General features: G+C 45.2%; 1 protein-coding gene across 6 annotated transcripts in view; it reads right to left on the reverse strand.

Annotated features, from left to right (window-relative positions):
• Window positions 1–4,411: 4,411 nt before the first annotated feature.
• The window catches only part of Rap1gap2 (RAP1 GTPase activating protein 2), a 270,799-nt gene continuing 254,284 nt past the window's right edge, over window positions 4,412–20,926 (reverse strand). For 5 of the 6 annotated variants that reach the window (XM_023719944.1, XM_023719943.1, XM_004635324.2 and 2 more), the window contains 5 exons: window positions 20,803–20,920; window positions 20,194–20,320; window positions 10,010–10,086; window positions 9,588–9,631; window positions 4,412–8,682 (listed from right to left, as the gene is read on the reverse strand). In XM_023719944.1, the coding sequence (XP_023575712.1) occupies window positions 9,623–9,631; window positions 10,010–10,086; window positions 20,194–20,320; window positions 20,803–20,920 (331 nt within the window). In that variant the 3' untranslated portion in view covers window positions 4,412–8,682; window positions 9,588–9,622. The remainder of the gene's footprint in view (window positions 8,683–9,587; window positions 9,632–10,009; window positions 10,087–20,193; window positions 20,321–20,802; window positions 20,921–20,926) is intronic. The other variant, XM_023719942.1, reaches the window with a different exon arrangement.

Below are 20,926 nucleotides of genomic sequence, written 5' to 3' on the forward strand. Positions count from 1 at the left end.
CCCAAAAAAAAAAAAAGAATGAAATGATTGGAGCCAGCCAGATAGCTCAGCAGACTAAAGTGCCTGCTTAGCCAGGTGCAGAGACCAGGGTTCAATACCCAGCATGCCATGCCAGCCCTGCCCCTGGGGTACACTGAGATGGCGACTGAGACTGGGTGTGGCAGTGTGCACCTGTAATCCCAGAACTTGGGAGGCTGAAAACAGGATGATAACTATGAGTCTGATCTGTGTAGTGAGACCCTGTAGACCCTGTACTAAATACATTTTTAAAAAAAGAATGAAGTGATTGGATTGGCTATCAACAATAGGGGTTCTCAAACTGGGCTAGAAGAATTCTTAGCTGAAATTGGGATCCATAATGAAGGCTAGTCAAAAAGAGTGCTAGGATGAGCTGAGTAAATCCTTGCCACATCCCATGTCCAGACCCCAGGCCTGCCAGGGTGGCCTACCCAGAAGTGCTGAGCTTTTAATACAATGAAGTTTAAAACAATATGGAGTGTTAACTGAAATGGGATTATTCTAATAGCTGAGAATTACTACAAAGTTAGAGAATGAGACTGGAATTGATTACTGGTGCCAGATACCTAGAGGTCAAAAATAGCTGCTTAGAGCACAGCTAGTCAGTAGCATCTTGAACATAGTAGATAGGAAACAAGGCTGAAAGAAAACCTGAGTGTGGCTTGACCAGCCTGACCGAAATCCTCAGCCAAACCTATCCCCCTTGAATTAGGCAGACGAGTGTCCCACCAGCTGCCCAATGTCTGCTATAAACTGTTCGACACTGAAGTGGGAGAAATAGATTTCAAGAGTCCTAAAACTGAGCCCCCAATCTGGAGATGTGCCTAGCTGGTGGAGAACACCTGAACATGCACCTAGAGAAACAGTACTGAAGGCCTGGAGGGACAGCCCCTGGTCTAGCCAAATGGCATCAGTACCTCTTGAAGCAATTTCCCATATAGAAAAGAAGTGCTCGGCAGCCACAAGGCTCCAGCTCTAATGAACCTCTCAGCTTCCTGGAAGAAGTGCTCATCCCAAGAAGCAACCAAACTGTGAGGTGCAAACAGGCGGAGAACAATGGTGTGAAATATGCAGCTTCGCCTGTAGCCATGGAGGCTGAAGAGATGGACTCTAAAGCTGTGAGAACTAGGATGCCTGAAGCCCCACGACCAGCAGGGAGGGAGCCACTCTTGCCCTCTGCTGACTCCCAGGCCCTCATCTCCTACTTGGTATAAAATTCCAGCTAGCAAAGAAAAAAAAAAAAAACAAACATAAACAGACTTGTGGCTACAACAGTTTTAAATTTGAAAAAAATATATGAAATTATTCAGGTCTGTCTACAATTGCCAGACTCAAGTGATCCTCCTGCCCCAGCCTGCTGACTACAGTGTGCCATCAGGCCTAGCCAAAGGAACCTTTAAAAGTTTCCTGAAAGGTGAAACTGACTGCACTTTGAGGAAGAAGATTCGCTGGGCCTCTTGGTTCCCCCCAGACAGCACTAGGAAGCACTGGTGCCTGCAGAGCCAACAGCCTGGAGGCTTTTATGAGTGAAATTGTGAGCCCAAGAAAGCTACTGCTTCACATGTCTTGGTGTCTGCTTCTCAGCCTGGAGATGAGAGACTGCAGATATGTGTTCCAGAAGGCACTCTAGGCTGGGCGGGGAAATCAAAGAGCACCGAGATGCAGCTTAGCTGGTGCATTGCTGCGCATCCAGAACTCCCAACAGCCTGGAACTCACCTTCATTTGCGGTCAGCATGCCAGATTTGGGTCCCAAGCTAAAATGCAACTCTGATCCCATAAGTGAAATGGAAATAATACACATCTTAATGGGTCATTTAGATACTGAGAATACAGTCAGATATACTGTAACACTTGTTTTTGTTTTAGTACAGGGTCTCACTACACAGATCAGACTTGTAGTGATCCTCCTGTTTTTCAGCCTCCCAAGTGCTGGGATTACAGGCATGCACAACCACAAACAGTCTCAATCGCTGGCTCAGTGCACCCCATGGGGCAGGACCACCACGGCAGGCCAGGGATCAAACCCTGGCCCCTGTGTCTGCCTAAGCAGGCACTTTAATCCACTGAACTATCTGGCCAGCCCCTGTAACATTTGTCTTTAAAACAGGAATCTGGCCCAATGCAATTGATGTAATAGGAAATTAATATAATGGGAATTGTGCTTTTAATTATGCAACTCATCCATGAGAAATATTACATGGATGCAGGAAAATGCAGCCAGTTAGACCAAGGCACACATAAATACATACACACACCTTAAGACATTTACCAGCTATCGCAGTGTGCCCAGTGTGCTGTGTGCCACACCTACTGACACCTGTATTATGGCTGTCCATCCAGTTTCAGAAGTTCTCACTACTTGTCACAGTAATTCCTAAGTGGTAACCCTTCTAAAACCCACTTCCATAAGCAAATTCAGGTCTTTTTCAAGTTACAATGCCTTACAATAGTATTTATGTGTTTAACATAGATAGAATTATCAGTTTTAAGTTCCTATTTAATGTGTCGCTAATACAATATTTTAATGGCATACATCTGTTACGACTTATGTTTAGATGTCTTCCCAAAGCCTCGTGTGGTTATCATTGGGACTTTTTCAGAGATTAATGGATCTAGAGCGTGACTGTGGGATTGATTCATGGTGCAGTGCTAGGCTCAAGGGCACTAGCGATAAGGGTATGAGTGCTACCTGTCCTGAGTAGCTTGGATGGAATACTCAGGGATAGAAAAAGCTGTGGATGTCCCTTGCTTATTTTTCTACCTTCTGCCTGCCACAAACCATTTCTTCTCTGCAACACCTGTCTGCCATGCCACCCTGCCATGGAACCAGCCAATTACGGACTGAAATCTTTACAAGCTGTGAACTAAACAAACTTTTCATCCTTTAACTTTGGGTGTTGAATATTTTGACTCAGCAGCAGGAAAACTAGATAGTACCTAGCCATATTTTCCCCATAAACTCTTGTGATTGTGCAATTTTGCATGGCATTGTATTTTTAGGGACAGGTATGTTGTTATATAACAAAACTGACAACCTATCCAAAATAATTAGTATTTAGTCAAATTCCAATGGCAGCCGCTACTATTGGTATTATCTAACCTCTAGTGACTGAAGATCACTTGTCACTTTTTCAGAGCTCTTTTCCACTTATGAATTTGTGTGTATCCTCATGATTTATACATGAATTATATTTCTGGTAATTTTTAAATGTGTAAACCATGGGCAACTACATAGTTTGCCCAGGATCACAAAGCCAAGCCATGGTAGATATGTAAAGACCTATTCCTTGCCCTCAAAGATCTCAAGAAAAGAAAATATAGGTATTAATTCTGAATCTGCATTCAAACAGGGTACAGCAGCATGTATGAAAGACCAGGCCATTTGAAGGTCAAAGGAGGAAAAGAGAGTATTTGAGTCAGGAAAGAATCCTTGAAGAAGTGAATTGGGAATCTAAGAAAAAAAAGTGGACAGAAAAATAAAATTACAGGATGGAGACAACTAGTGAATAGTGGGAGTCTCACACTCATGTCTACAAAAGCTGGCAAATAATGGGAATGAGTAAAATGCTTTAGGAGGGAACAACAGGGAGTTGTGGGGACCATAGTGTGCTCAGGTCCCAGCCAACGGGACAGATTCCAGTGAGCTCTAATTCATACCTGAGGAGATCTAGCATCTTTTTAAAAAAAAGTTTGAAATTTTAAGGGCTGATGATCTAAATTTTAAATGTCTGCTTAGGCAAGCGCAGGGGCTGGGGCTCGAACCCCAGGACCACATTCCACACTTGTCCCACCCCTAGGTATGCTGAGCTGGCCACTGAGACTGGGCATGGTGGTGCATGCCTATAATCCCAGCACTGGGGAAGCTGAAAACAGGAGGGTCACTACAAGTCCAAGCTGCATAGTAAGACTGTGTACCAAATACATTTTTTTTATTTTTAATTTTTTTTTATTTATTTGAGAGAGAGAGAGAGAGAGAGAGAGAGAGAGAGAGAGAGAGAGAGAGAGAGGTGTGTGTGGCCAGCTCAGCCCACCAGGGGGCGGGGCTGGCTGGCATGTGGTGCTGGGGGATTGAACCGCAGTCCCTGATGCTTTGCCAAGCTAGTTCCAAATAGGTGCTTTAGACCACTGAGCCATCTCTCCAGCCCCCCAAATACATTTTTAAAGACAGAAATTTTAATGTGAAATTTCTAGGTGCCTTTTTTTAAGTCGGGTGAGTTCTTTAAACATTGATGGCTCATTACAAACTCCTTAAACACTTTTTGAGTCAAAGTAAGTCAACTGCTGGCCAGCTAATATGAAACCTTTACTAAACTGAAAGGTCATCCCCAGGCCTGCAGCCAGCCCCATACAAAAAAGTTTGAACACTAATGGACACAAAATATGTTATTTAATGTCAATTTCTGCAAAGACACATTTAAGCAACAAAATATACATTTGTCAACCTTTTAGAATTTGTTTTATACATTAACAAATACAATGTGCTACCATAGCAATAAATTAAATGTACACTATTTACATGACATAGGCAGTCAGGGTCTACAATTCACCTCCTCACTAAGAGGAAAGAAGGAAAAGTCATCGTCACAGGGACCACTTCCAAGCTATACGTCTTAGGTTCTATCACACAGGAATCTCTTCACACAGACGGCAGCACTCCCTGAGCTGGAGTGTTAGAGGGTAACACCCAAGACACAGGAGAGTTGGCACACATGCTAAGGAGTGGGAAGGGGAGTCTCACCCTTCCAAGCAGAAATGTCACAAAAATCAAAGACGATGGCAATTAAGTTCCAGTCTGCAGTCAAACCTCTGCTTGCTGGGGCTGGTCTGGCAAAGGACAGAGCACTGTCTACTAGACTCTCCCCAGATAGGGCTCTGCTGACCTTCACTCTAGGGGACTGCCTTCTTTTCAAGGGAGCACTTGGCCACCCTGAAAGGAGAGGCATGTGAGGTTGGGGAGGGAAAGGGACTAATGGCTTCCAAGGCTTGGCAGTAAAATGCCCGTAGGTGCAGTGCCCAGCCCTTGCTTTTGGTAAGGGGGTACCTAGAGGCTGGGAAGCGGCAATGAGCTTCTCAGAGCAGTAGACTGGTCTGGTCCATGCCAGCCTGTGGAGCCATAAGATCTACTTGAACCCCCAACAACTCCCCCACAACAGACTGGTCTCTATTGACTAAGATACACTGAAAAGGGTAGTGTTTGAGCTGGCACCTTCAAGGGTCAGGGTAAGGAAAGTAAAATAAGCTGTGTCCCACTTTTATTAACAACCTTCATTGAAGTATCAGGAAGAGGCTGGGGTATAGCTTGGCGGTAGAGCCCTTGTCTAGTATACATAAGGCCCTGAGTTCCATCCCTACTACCACAAGGGGGCACGAGAGAATCAGGGAGAAATAAAGTTTCCTTTTTCCTTCCATCATAATTTAGAGCAACAAAACCAAGAGCGGCTCACTGTACCTTTGGCCTGGCCTCTACTGCTAAAGAACGAAGAAGCAGTTGGTCAGAAATCTTTTTCCCTTCCTGTTTTCTTTGCTCAAGTTGCACCCCAAATCCAGGGCCCTTGCTGACCAACCTAAAAGAGCCCCCCCACCATGAAAACAGCAGAGCCTGAGGCCCCATCAGCACACTGCTACTACTGACCTCGCCTAGCCAGTGCTTTGTGAGGAAGAGATGCACCCCGAGGAAGTGCAGCCGCCTGCTCTACCAACTATGGAGCTGGGTGTGGGCTGCAGTCCCAGCTCTGTCACTAGCTAGCTGTGTGACCTCAAGCAAGCTCTCTCCCCTCACTGGAGCTAAAGTTTCTCATCTGGACAACAACGTGGCTGGATGAGACGCTACAATGAGCCATAAGGGCTGGGCATCAAACTGACGCCCATGAAGCTGAATACGATCCAGGAAACACTGTTTGACATTCATCACCACAGACAGGCACTCTGGCTAAGACCTTCCGTCTCAAGCTTTGCTGCATCTGCTTTTAAACATGAGCACAGCTGGAGGCTGCTGGGTGCCCTAGGCCGCCTGGAAAACAGCTTCTGCAGTGAGTCAGATGGCCTCAGGGACAGAGATATGAACTCCTCATGAAGGTCACATTAAAAAGGCCCCAAATGCCAGTATGAGCACCATCTACCCAGGCCGAGCCCCATGATTAAGTACAGAAATAAGAGGAAATACATTTTGGATCAGTGTGTGGGGGCACAAGCCCCTCAGGAACATGAGACACCGCCCACAGCCCAGAAGAGTGAAGGCAGAAAAGACCCCATGCCTGTTCTCCTCTCAGCATGGGGACCTCAGGCAGGCTGGCAGTACATAGTGGAAACTACAGGAAGGACCTTCTAGAGATGGTGAGGCATGACCCAGAGGGAGGGGTGTGTGAGAGCCTGCCCTGAGCACCCCAAAGGTCAAAGAAGAGTGGAGACCACGTCCCAGGTCTACGCCTCTGTGGGGCAGGCACACTTGTGCCTCCCGGTTCCTCCGGACATACCCTGCCATCCTCATCACTGACCTGGAGGCACTACTGGGAGGAGAGGACTGCGGAGGGTGACAGGAAAATAGGAGGTTCCCCCAGCATGACAGCATGAGAGTAACTTGGAAAGCCCAGAGGACTCCTTGACCATATTGCAGCATGGCACAGCCACCAAACATCTCTAAATACTGGCTCTTCAGAGATGTGAGCCAGAATGCCGTAAGAGTGTTCAAAGAAAATACAGTTTGACCTTTCGAGTTCCTTCAGAAACCCAGCCAACAGAACCCTGCCAGAATCCACAGGCCTCCATCCAGCAAAGGGTGCCGCTACACTGACTTTTAATAAAAGCTAAACAGATATTTTGTTGACCTTCTAACTAGATAAATCTTACCAAACTAGTATTGTATGTAAGCACATTTCTCAAGGTGGGGGAGGGAAAGAGGGGTCCCCTGGGCTGCAAGTAGGATCCAATATGAGAATAGGGAACAAAAATTATCAAAAATTTGCCCTAATGGCAAAAGCAATGGAGAAATAGTTATGATGTCAGTCCAAAAAAAAAAAAAAGTGTGTCCCATTTCTAAGCTTTGGCTTGCTAGTCCAGATCCCTAATACAAATAAAGCACTTGACTGGAAATCTTGTCATTTGTTCATTAAAGCAGGGAGCCCAGGCTGTGTCACCTCAGCAGCCCTGCCCCAAAGGCGCATATGCATTTGAGGCTGCAGAACCTCCCAAGATCTGTTAAGATTCTGTGTTTTCCCTGGCAGACACCCTGCCCTAAACCCAGCAGCAGAAATGGCCTACAGACTCGGACAGGCAAGGATCCAGCAGGGCTGCTCCCCAGGACAAGCTGGCTCATCATCCCAGAGAAGGTGGCACTGGTACGGGGCAGCACGCAGTGACTTAACCACACAGCCACATGAGGCCTGGCTTGCAGAAATCTTACTGATGTGACAACCACCTACAGACCTGCAGCTGGGAAGCGAAGAGAAGAACCAGGGAATCATGCCCCTGACACAGTCAATGGGCACAGAAGCCAGGAGGAGCCCCTGAGGCAGCACTGCCTACTCCTCAAAGGGCAGGGCACAACTGCAGAGGGACACTGTGTTCCTCCCCACGTGCCTAAAATCAACCCCGGCACACTGGCCCAACCAGAACCTGCTAAGTCATCCCTCTTCTATCCCTTTCCCTCTCCAACAAATGGGTGCTTTAAATAACAGTTATGTCTTCCTTGAACTTCTATAAGCATTAGAGATCTGGATCCCACAGACCCTGGCTGAGCCCTTGGCCCCTGAGGTTATCAACCAGTGATCTCCCAGCACTGGCTCATTCATTTTCCCTGAATTCCTTCTCCTTTCCCTGAATTCCTGGCTTCCCACTCCTTCATGGGGAAAAAAATATCTGCTCAGAGGGGAGCGATTGCCTAGGGCTTCTTCCACAGCTAGGATACTCAGAACCTGCATGAAATTAACTAGGAGAAAAGTTTCATTACAGTCAAGGATGTGTGTGGCAATGACCCCAGACACATCCAGGTCTGTCTTGGAGCTTCCACCTGCGAAAGCCTGGCTCAGCATGCACTGACAGTGGGAACAGCACAGCCCACTGCCTGTGCCCACAGAGAAGTCTAAAGTACTTAGCCCAGAGCAGGGAGATGTTTTGGGAGCTCCAGAGAAACAGGAACAAAGGAGCTGTTTTTTATCAGGACAGCCTGGAGGATGCTATGAATTCTGGCTCTCAGGAAGCAGACCCTGCACCCCTGCTCCACACACGGGTGGTGGTAAAGCTCCTTTCTACCATGCCCAGGAGGACACTGCACTGTGACAGAGGACAAACAGAGCACACTTCATGCTGTGCTTTCCCCTCTGCTCCCCACCCACCACTCTCTCTGACTCTGAAGCAGATGCACTCTCACACCTCTGGCTGAACCCCTGTACTAAGAGCCTCCCTTCCCAACCTGTCTTTCCTACACACAAACAAGTTGGCGAACATTCCAGACAGACAGCACACTGGGAGGTCAGGAGCAGGAGAGCCTCCAAAAAAAGGTCTTGTCCAGAGATAAAAGTGTGTTGGCAAAGGACCCGGAAAGACTGTGACCAGGTCAGGACGCAGGACAGACAGCTGGTCTGGTGGGCCTGTGACGATCAGAGTAGTGGACGGCACCCCCAAACTGACGGAACAGGAGCCTTCTGCAGGACAGAATCGGGGCTTCCCTGGAAGAAGCAAGGCAGGAGATAGTGAGCACACATTTGGCAAAGGAAGAGAGGAAGCACACCCAGGACTAAGGGCTGGGGCACACACACTACCCCTGACTGTGGGCCACTGACTACACTCCGGATGAGGATGCCAAACACAAGGGAGTCCAACTTTATTCACACAGCCCCAGAAGCTGGGCATCAGAAGCATTTTGGTAAACAGAGGCATGCAAAATCCATGACAGGTGGTGATGGTGAATACGGACATTCCCATTTTTTCTTTTTCTTCATAATACATTTAACACAAAGTGGGCTTCCCTTGGACCTGACTGTCTCAGACCCCTGGGAGCTCCAGACAGGAACATCTGCAGTGGTGTTGGGGTTCAGACAGTCCTGACTTCATGAGAAGTTCAGGCCTGCCCTGCCCTGCTGGGACCACAAGTTCATTGAGTAGAGAGCAGGTATGGGGGCAGAAACCCCCTTGGGCTGTCTCTCACAGTATCTGGGGGAAGGGGCACCCCTTGGCATATAGGGAGGGCACATTTCAGCCTACAGCTTTGTTCAAAGACTCAAGAAGAGAGGGAAAGGCCTCCTGAGAGCAGAGAAGCCAGGAACGAGCTGAGAAGCTCTTCCCTCAGAGAATGAGGTGGGCCCAGGGCTGCCTCTTCTGCCTGCTGGAAGCAGGGTCAACCAGTAGGAGCAGACCTATGTAATGAGTCTCCCCTAACTCCATGGGCAACCCTTTCCATCACACCCACAGCATCAGCCTGTTCTGCCCTTGCAGATGGGGAGAACTATCATAGAGGCTGAGACACTGTGGGGACCTCCTCAGCTGGCAGGGTCTCTCTGGCCACTCTCAGGTTATGAGGCCCTTGGTACCAAGCTCTCACCTCATGGCCACCCCAGGACAAGCACTCACTCACCTCACCTTGGACAGGAGAAGAATTCTTCATTCACATTAGTGACCCTGTTTTAGGAAATATCTATGAGTTTTAAATAACCAGACAACCTGGCTTCTGTGCACTCAACTCTCAACAATATGATTACCTCAAGAAGGGCACAAGGCCCAGGAAGCCAGAAATTCATAACTCCTATGTGGGCATAATTGTGCCCAAGGCTGTGATGTAAGAAATGTGGCAAAGTAGCTGGTAGGCCCCACGTGGGTGCCATCACCATGTAGGGTCAGATAGCATCAACCCCAGATCTGATCAGAGCTATAGTCTCTCCACTTCCCTCAGGTGACGTTCACGTAACAGCTGAGTTGCACTTCCCCTGAAGCTTTCAGGAAAGGAGGCTGCTCAGAGGGGATATGGTAAGGAGCTGTCCCCACACTCTGGTTCCTTACCCCACTGGAGCTGGCGTGGCTGAGCTTATCAAAGCGGAATTTCAGGTTTGATCTCGGGGAATTTCTGCTTTTGCCATCTATGAGAAAAAGAATTCCCATGAAAAGGAGGTGGTCAGCATGGTACTGGCAACAAAATAGACCTGAGGATCAATGGAATAGATTAGAAGATGTTGAAGCCCATATAAACACACTCAGCCACTTTATCTTTGACAAAGGGTCAAAACATACTCACTGGAAGAAAGATAACCTCTTTAACAAATGGTGCTGGAAAAACTGGCTCTCTACCTACTGAAAACTAAAACTTGACCCAGGTCTATCACCATGCACTAAGCTAAAGTTAAAATGTATTAAAGATCTAAACACTAAAACAGAAACACTAAATCTCCTGGAAGAGAAAATAGGAGGAACTCTTGAAGACATACGGGTAGGCAAAGAGTTCATGAACAAAAATAAAATTGCACAGGCAACACTTCAAAGAATTAATGACTGGGACCTCCTTCTATTGAGAAGTTTTTGCATGTCAAAAGAAATTACCAACAATGTGAAAAGACAACCCACAAATTTGGAAAAAATCTTGACAAATAAGCTCTCAGACAAAAGTCTGCTCTCTAGTATTTATAAAGAACTAAAAAACACTAGGGCCCCAAAATTTAAACACCCAGCCCAGAAATGGGCATCTGAGATGAACACACACTTCTCAGAGGATGAAATTAAAGAAGCAAATAAGTATATGAAAAATGCTCTACATCACTAGCCATCCATGAAATGCAAATTAAAATAACACTGAGATATCATCTCACCCCACAAATAATGGCTATCATAAGGAAATCAACCAACAACAAATGTTGGAGAGGCTGTGAGGAAAAAGGAACCCTTCTCCACCACTGGTAGGAATGTAGACTGATGCAACCGTCATGGAAATCAGTGTGGAGACTCCTTAGAAAACTAGAACTAGAAATCCCATTCAAACCAGCTATTCCCCTACTGGGAATTTTCCCAGAGGATCTGAAAACATCATATCATAATGATATATGTGTGCCTATGTTTATAGCAGCACAATTTGTGGTAGCCAAATCTTGGAAACAACCAAGATGCCCATCACCTGAGGAACGGATGAAAAAGATGTGGTATTTTTATGCAATGGACTATTACTCAGCTATAAAGAATGATAAACTCGAAGCCTTCATATTGAAGTGGATGCCACTTGAAGATATACTCATAAGTGAAATAAACCAGACACACGTGTAAATATCGCATAGTCTCCCTAGTGTAAGAACTCAAAAGAAGAAATACAAACCGAAAGTTATAACACAATTAAAAAGAAGGCAAGAACGTGAGGACTAGACAATGAAGACAGAGCAAGGAAAAGAGCTACAAAACATGACAGAGGCAAAGCCATGCATTTATATGTACAAGATGGGTAAGGCAATGATCCTGAGAATCTTCAGAAGATTTTTGAATCTAGCAGTTAATTGGAAGGATTCTCACTCTAACTATATATGCTGATGCCTGTGAACTAAGCAACTGCACTGAAGATGGCAATTTGTAATGGTAGGTTCACGCTTGGAGTGCCTGTCATTCAGATCTTCTGAATATGTGCTGTTTGTCATGGCACGCCGTTCACTGCCGTGCTGTCTCTTGGGTAGATGTTTGTTTAAAAAGGAAGGGGGTGGTGAATGAAGGCAGGAGACAGGAAAAGGAGTGTTACAGGACTGTCCTGCTACAATACTGTACATGGTTAGATTTCTAAACTTATGTGTAAACGTGTATAATTGTTTATTCCTATTTTTAAAATATATTTTAATTTTTAAAAATTTTTTTCATCATATTCTGTAGGGATTTATAGTTTAACATATCAATACTTGATGAAAAATACCTGTTCCATGATATGCCTAAAATGTTTTGATATTCAGACAGATAGTGAGGTTAAGCTCAACAACCTAGGTTGTATAATAATAACAATAAGCTTCTCTTCTGGAGGGTTAACAACCTAAGTTTGCAGACCAAAATTAGAGAAAAAGGAGGGCTGCAAGGAAAGCCAACATTTTGGCCCTAGCCTTCCAAGGTCAGTTAAGACTCAGGACATATGAGAACCTGTACTGTAACATCATGTAACTCAGTTGTGTCTCAAATTTTCTGATCAAGGAGATTATGGGGCCAAAGAGGAAAGTTGATCAATGATGTAGAGTGTGCCTAAGGAGAGTCACATGGAGAGAAAACATTCTCTCAGGCTTTCACAGACAGCAAACTGGTCAAGCAATGGCTGTGAGTCATCCACATGGCTGACACAAAGGATCTTTAAATTGAGATACAGGGTCTCAGGATAAACCCTAAGGGAATTTGACTGACCTTATCAGATACAAAAGCTACAATTCTTGTTACATAGGTCTTGCTTTACCTTGGTCTTAACCATCCAGCAGAATAGTATAAAAATGAAGTATAAGAAGTAAAGCCATGGTGTTATGTTGAGCTGTAGGGGACTCAGGTCAATAACTTCAGACATTGCCAGTCATGCGGAAGACCCAATACTATTATGGACTACTGGACTATTTTGGAATATTTTGCTGAGTTCACACACCTATAACACTTAAACAATGGAACAAAAAAAGGGGATACAGATGAATGACCATTTTGTATCTGTGTATTCAAAATGGTTAAGATAGATATACAGCTACATTCTCTTAATTCAAGGAACAAAGGGATTTGTTCTAATAGTGTTTGTAAATAGGATATCATGTCTGCATCTTGTACATCATATAACCACTAGGAAGACAGTATGCAATGTGTTAATTATTGAAACTGTCCTACTAATTTGATTTGAAACTGTCTCATTGCTATTTCTCAATAAAATTATGGAAAAAAATAGGGTGGTAGAAAACACAGCTAGAGCAAGGAACAAGGTCTGGAGCCCAGCAATTAAAGAGATGACTTTTGAGGTCTGCACAGTCCTATGGATAACCCACTATGACTACTGGACTATATTGGATTATTTTGCCGAATTCACACACCTAAATGAAAAAGGGGGATATAAATGAAGGACCATTTTGTATCTGTATATACAAAATAGGATATATATACAGCTACTTTCTCTTAATTCAATGAGAAGATTTGTACTAATAGTGTTTGGACAGGATATCATGTCTGCATCTTGTACTATGAATAACTACTATGAAGATAACAATATGCAATGTATTAATTATTGTAACTGTCCACTATCCTGTTTTGAAACTGTCTCATTGCTATTTATTTCTCAATAAAATTAATAATTAAAAAGAAGAAAGAAAAGGAGGTGGATCTATAGAGGTCGTTCTAGCTGAACAGGGTGTTGGGAATCAAGCCATTCCACTTTTTCCTGGTATGCTAGCCTAGACTAGGAGTGTAGCAAGCTGGCTACTACCCACAGGGCATTCTTAAAAATTAAATTGATAGGCTTAGAAGTAGAAAGATTATATTCAAAGAAAATAATACTCAAATTTACTTTCTCATTATTTATTGTTTACTATTATTACATATTCTCTTCTGTCTGCTGTATCCAGACAAAAGAAATACCCTATGAGAGTGGCTGCATATATGTTGCCAGGGATATCATGGTGGTAGCTTAAAATCAGCCATCATAGGAGTATTTGCACCACAAAAATTTGCCAGTGCTACAAATCAGAGCTTGACTTGTAATTTGTTGTCCAAACTTAAGAAATGATGGTGAAGGGCCAGTGTGCTCGGCAGACTTAAGTGCCTGCTCAGGCAAGAGCAGGGACCAGGGTTCAATCCCCAGCACTACATTCCATGCCTGCCATGCCCTCGGACGCACTGAGCTGTGTGGAGTCCGAGCATGGTGGTGCGTGCCTGTCATCCCAGTGCTGGGAAGGCTGAAAACAGGAAGATCACTATGAGTCTGAGCTGTGTAGTGAAATCTTGTACCAAATACACTAAAAAATAAAAATAAAAATATATTTTTTAAAAATGGCAAAAATAATGTGGATTAGACTTCAAAATGTTGTGTACAGCCAGGTGTGGTGGTGCACACCTGCCATCCTAAGAAGTCTGGGGCAGAAGGATCACAGGTTCAATTGCCCAGTCTTGGCAATTTAGCAGCTTAGGAAGATCTAGACTCAAGATAAAAATAAAAAAGGAAAGGGGATGTAGCTCAGCAAAAAGAGCCTACGTTTGATACCTCATACTGCACAAAAATGCATACCAAATACATAAACAAAAAATAAAAACAAATAAAAGGGCACCTCTGCTATATGCCCATACACAGGCACACACTGATTGTAAACTTTACTAATATAATGAATCAGAAGAAGAGTTTACAAATAATGATAAAGTACACAATATTCCTTATTGTAAATCCCATATGTCCAACTGATTTCCACAAGACATTTCCGTTGGTATTTCTCTTAACTGTTGTATCACAGCCAGCTTAAGGTTGCAGATCACGAATGTGGTTCCAACATGAATGCTGCTTAATGTAACTTATGTAAATGAATGTGTTTACTAAGAGAGTTTTATTCCTGTGTGGGTGATATGAGCGACTTCTTTGCTGAATTGGAGAATAGTTTTCAAATACTGGAATATTCATTCAGTCTCTTTTAAAAAATTATTTATTTATTTACTTACTTATTTCTTTGATACAGGGTCTCCCTACGCAGGTTGGACTCAGAGTGATCCTCCTGTCTCAGCCTCCCTAGCACTGGGATTATAGGCACGCACTACCACACCCGATTTTGGTGGCCTGCTTGGTGGGCCCAGGGCGGGGCCAGCACAGTATGTGGTACCAGGGTCAAATGCAGGTTGTTGTGCTTGCCAGACAGGCACTTAGACTGCTGAGCTATCTTCCCAGCCCCAAGTCAGTGTCTTGATGTAGCTCAGAATGTAATGGCTGCAGACACAACATTTTTTTAATTTTTACTGGGGATCAAACCTAGGCTGTTTGTGCCGAGCTACAACCCCATCCCTTTTCTATTTCTGTGGTGGGCTCAGTGTGCCTGGGGGCAGGGCCAGCATGGCATGTGGTATCAGACATGGAACCCCCGTCCCTGCACTTGCCTAAGCAGGTGCTTAGTCCACTGAGCTATCTTGCCAGCCCTCAGAGAAGCCCTTTTAATCATGAGAAATATTTTACTGATTTATTATTTGTGTTTCATTAATATATGTTTGCAGTACATGAGGTTTACATTCTTGGGGAATGGGTACATGCACATAATACAGTTTATTTCTGCTTTTCTTTTTGGTATTTTTTAGGGAAGGGTCTACAGGGTGTTCAGGGTCTCTCTACTAGATCGGACTCATAGTGATTCTCCTGTTTACAGCCTCCCAAGTGCTGGTATTACAGGCGCATGCCACCAAGCCCAGTCTCGATTGCTGCTCGGTGTGCCCCAGGGGCGGGGCTGGCACGGCAAACCTGGGGTTCGAACCCCCTGCCCCTGCGCCTGCTTACAGGTGCTTTAATCTGCTAAGCTATTTGGCCAGCCCTATTTCTGCTTTTTAAGATCTCCTTCCACCCTACTTCTCTCTCTCTCTCTCTCTCTCTCTCTCTCTCTCTCTCTCTCTCTAAATCCTCTTTCCTCACTTTCATTCCATTATTTTTACTCATATTTATCAGACATAGCATTTACATTCATTGAGATGAGTAGCTTCCTGTACATGTCATCACTTAATTCTTCTTACTACCCCATCCCACACCTCTCTCCCCTCACCTCTGGTCAACTGGACTCCTCATTTACAAAAGAACTATCCCCTATTTCTATCCTTTATTATGTTCTTTGTTTATACTTTGTCTTGCTCAAATGAGAGATACCATATGACATTTAAGCTTGTGTATCTGGTTTACTTCACTTAACGTTATATTTTCCAACAAAGCCTTATAAATGGGGAGGAGTGGAAAGGTTGAAGGGAGGATAGGGGACTGGAGAACAAAACATTGTATCATGTACAGGTACAAATTCTCTTTGATGAATGTGATCATTATGTATATCTAAAATGTACCAATAAAATCTAATTTTAAAAGAACACTATGTTTTCCAGACAAATCTATTTTCCTATGAACATCTCAAATTTACTCTCCTTTATAGTCATGTAGTATGCAATTATCTATGGATAGCACATTTTTCTTCATCCATTTGTCTGTTGATAGGTATACCAGCTGCTTCTGGGATTTAGCTATTATAAATCATGCTGCTATAAACATTAGGATGCATGTATCGCGTAAGATGACTTTTTTAGCTCTGGGGAAGATACCTAAAAAGGCAGTAGCTGGGTCATACGGATTTCTAATTTTAGTTCTTTGAGAAATCTCTGTACTGATTTCTGTAAGGGCTGTGCTAGTTTACGTTCCCACCAACAATGCAGCCATGCCAGTACTTGCTCCTCTTCGACTTCTTCATGACTGCCATTCTTTCTGATGTGAGATAGAATCTTAAGTTATTTTAACTTGTACTTTCCTAATGGCCTGAGATGTTGAACAGTTTTTTTTATGTATTTGTGGGTCATTTGTACTTCTTTCCTGAGAAGTGTCTATTTGTTTTTACTTGCCTATTTCTTGATTGGATCTTTTGTTTTAATTGGCCTGTTTTTGTAGATGGTTTTTTTAGTTCTTTGGATAATCTAGACATTAGTCTTCTGCCTGAAGAATAGCTGACAAAAAATATTCTCATTCTGTAGGTTATCACTTCACTCTACTAACTGGTTCCCTTTCTATGCAGAAGCACAGCATTTGCTGATTTGCTGTCCCTATTTGCTCACTTGTTTTTTCATTTTATGTATTTGGTACAGGGTCTCACCATGCAGCTCGGATTCATAGTGATCCTCCTGTTTTCAGCCTTCCCAGCACTAGGATTACAGGTATGCGCCACCACACCCAGATTCAGTCACCATCTCAGCACACCCTGGGGTGAGGCCAGCATGGCATGCGGGACCAGGAATAGAACCCTGGTTCCTGGGCTTGCCAAAGCAGGTGCTTAGCTCAAATAGACACTTCTTTCCTATCTCACCAGCCCCTTTGTTGGTTCTTGCTGTTATTTCTAGTGCAAATGGAGTTCTATTTGTAAAAATCCTTTCTTACATCTATGAAGTATTTTACCTATTTCACCTTCGAGTAGGTTCAATGTTTCTGTTTTAATGTTTAGATCTGTAATCTATTTTGGTCTTTGTTTAGTACATGGTAAAAGATATGGGTTCTGCTTCAACCTTCTGCAGACAGCCAGTTTTCCAAGAACCATCTGTTGAACAGGCTGTCTTTCCTCTAACATAGATTTTGACATCTTTGTCAAAGATCAAATAGCTGAATGTGTCTGGGGAGGTTTTTGCATTCTCTCTTCTATTCTACTGATCCACATGTCTATTTTTGTTCCAGTATCATTTTTATTGCCATTGCTTTGTAGTATAGCTTGAAGTCGGGTATTATGATGCTTTCTGCTGTGCTATTGTTGCTCAAGATCACTTCTGCTATTTTAGATGCTGCTCTCTAGATCTGCGAAGTATACTGCTGGTGCTTTGAATGAGACTACACTGAATTTGTGTAACATTTCTGGGAATATGGCCATTTTGACAATACTGGTTCTATCTATCCAGGAACGGGGAACATCTTTCCACTTCCTGATGTTCTCCTCAATAGAGGAGCCCCATTGTTGAGCCTTTACCATTACACTCTTGGCAGGAGGGCCACTGGCTCTATGGATCCCCGTGGGTGAAGGCATCTGCAGCTCAGTGCAGTCCTACTTGAGACTACTGACTAGTACTCTTGATACTTCAAAGCAAGGGTCTTCCCCCAGACTACAGGCACCTTCCTGAGAGACCCAGGAGGCCCAGATGTGAAATAACCAATGCTGGGGCATCCAAGATTAGGAAAGCCTCGGTGTCAGGACCTCTAAGGCCACCTCCCACCCACCCCCATCTGCCTCTCCTCTGGCCCACCCTGACCCTGTGAGTACCTAGCACAGCATACCTGAGACTGGAGGTAGAAAGCAACCCACAAGGCTAAATACTACACAAAGGGAAGGGGGATGTGAGAAGCACCTCACCACGAGATGCAGTACACACTGGGCAAGGTTTACCATATTTACTCCAGGCTCGCTTCTTTCCTGAGTGACCTTTAGCAAAGCCACAAACTCTAACTCTCCCTTTACTCAAAACCTCATTTACTTTGGTACTTGTCTAGCTCCACATAGGAACTAGGTTTGGTCACAGATTCTTGAATTCATTTCATCAATATTCAGTTAAGCTTTGTTTTTAAAAATCAAGAAATGGGCACAACTATCCCATTTTACAGATGGGGGGGTGGGGCTCAGAGAGTTGGGCTTCTCAGTGATGTGGCCAGAAGTACAATATAGCTCCACAGCTCCCCAACCACAGGGGACTGAACGAGAGGAAGCAGACAATTGTTCCATTATCTGGGAAGCTCTAACGCAAAGGACCTCTTGGTTTTGTTGATGTTCCCCCTGTATCTTCCCTTTGACTTGCTCATCCTTTTCACCAACACCCCCCTCAGTGTGAGAACCCCAGAAGCAGTCTGCCTGGCACCACTCTAATGGCCCACAGGCCCCAACTGTGTGACCATCATTTAGACTGGAGTTTCTCAACCTATATCCCATTTGGAGCCAGAGAATTTGTCGTTGTGGGTTAAAGCAGATACGTTGTTTAGCAACATACTTAGACTCTACCCCTGGATACCAGTAGAAGCCCCCTTCCACAGCCATGAAAAATAAAACATCCTCAGACACTGCCAGAGGTCCCCGGAGAGCAAGAATGTCTCCATATAAAACTGCTGATTATGCTATTATTGTTTTATTCCAATTATTTAATATGCTTAGGTTAATAGTTATACTTCCCATAAGCATAATCTTGGTTAGCCTTCACAAAACCAACCCTATGAGGTAGAAACTGTTAGTTCCCTCCCTTCATTTATTGGCTGGAAGAAACTGAGGCACAGAAAGGTTCAGTAATAAACTGAGCATGGACAACTAGGATGCACGCCTGTAATCTGGTCTCTGCAAGGTTGTGACAGGAGGATCACAAGTTTGAGCCCAGATTAGGCAACTCAGCAAGATCCTGTCTCAGCATAAAAATTAAGAAGGGCTGGGATATCGAACTCAGTGCAAAGGCCCTGGGTTCGATATGCAAAAGAGAAGAGGGGAGGAGGAAGGGAAAGGAGAGGAGGGGAGGAGAAAAGAGAAAAGGGAAAGGAGAAGAGGAGAGGAAGGAAAGTGAGGGGAGAGGGAAGGGAAGGGGAGATCAAGAGAGGAGAGCCTCAGTTAGTTGCCCAATGTGACACTGAGTGGCAGACCTAGTGTTAGGACGCAGCCTCCAGAGTCCCGCACTTGCCCCATGCTATGCTGTGTTCCTCAAGAGTAGAACGACAGCCTTGATTTCTCAGCACCCATGGTGCCTGCCTGGATGGACAGTGCCAACCACACAGCTAGTGCCTCCAACTCTGCTCAGCTGCAAGGATCTCAGAACCTGGAAAGGCCCAGACTCCTGAATCACCACTACAAAGCCAAGTGGGTTCTCACCCCTTGACATCCTCTCCTGTGACCCCAGCTGCCTGTGTCACTCTGTTCCCCTCTGCTGTCCCTCCCTGCTCCACTGCCCCGCTCATCCTTTCTAACTTAGCACACAGCTGCTCAATGGTCCTGCTCACCTGCAGGTAGCATTTTTTTACTTAAGGATCTTCAAGACTAAAGACCCTCTAATTTGGCTAGTAACACATTTCTCACCGGGGCCTCCCAGCAGCGCGCCCGCGGCCTCTCTAGCCTCTCTTCCCTCAGATCTTCCCAGGAGCTCTGCCTATACTGAGCTGTGTGCACTTCCAGAGGACTCCATCCTGGCCTCCTCCAGCACTCCCGCATGCTGCTCCCTCTTATCCTTGTATTGTCAGGGTCGTCACCACAACAGAGGGGCCCTGCATGATTGAGGGCGAGAAGTCAGCAGAGCTTTCTAAACACACAATCCCAACTCCTCTCCTGTAGTATCTCCATTAAAGTTCTTGATTCTCTGAGCATCAGTTTCCCCACTTGTAGAATAAAGAGAAGAACACAGGTCTCTTGAGGCTCACAGATAGGTGAAGCGAGCTGGCACGACTGAAGGGCCTAATGCTGCTCAGGATGAAGGGAAAATGATCAGCGCAGCATGCCAGGGGCACCTGCTCCATCCTCCCAATTATATCTTGCACACCACCAGGTGCCACTGACCTGTGGGACTCCGGCTCATGATGATGGGCGTGGCGGCTGCTCCCAGGCCAGGGCTCTCGCTGCTCGAAGACTGACTGTAGAAAAACACATCCTGCTTGAAAGGTGAGGTCGTGGATGGCTGGCTGCTCTGAGGAGAGATACCGGGTGAATGAGGCCAGGGCACCCTCAGCACACCACAGGAGTCCCGTTCCCAGCAGGCTGAGAGGCCCCCAGGTCTTGGTGACCACTGCCTCCCCCTTCTACGCTTGGATCTGCGCTTTCCTTCCTACTGACTGAGCCCTGGCTTCAACCTCTGCCCCTCCAGCAAGGGCCCTGGACCCAGGCCCTAGGCCCATGAAACAACGACCCCTTTCTTCTCTAGTCAGGGTCCCCATGGCAAAGACATAGCCCAGCCTGGCCCTGTTTCTACTGCTGCCTTTATGTCACTCCGGGAGAGCCCTCATGCATTGCTCCGGTGGGAGGTTACAGCTGCCTGAGCCACCTCTTGTTTCTGTGCTTCCCTTTCATCCACACAGACAGAGCAGGCCTTTGCCCACACTGTTATTGTAATGCACACAGTGTAGCCAGACGGGTGCCCAGTGCACTTCCAAGTGGGACAGGCACACTTACCCCACTGTCACACTCCTCCATGGCCTCACCCTCCCCTGCAGTGCTGCTGAAGCTGCTGGTGCTGGAAGAGGAGCGGGAGATGTTGGCCCGGCCATTCTCCTTCAATTTTATGAAGGGCCTGCAA

This window comes from Octodon degus, unplaced genomic scaffold (genome assembly GCF_000260255.1).
Source record: "Octodon degus isolate 3935 unplaced genomic scaffold, OctDeg1.0 scaffold00072, whole genome shotgun sequence".
NCBI classification, from domain to species: Eukaryota; Metazoa; Chordata; class Mammalia; order Rodentia; family Octodontidae; genus Octodon; species Octodon degus.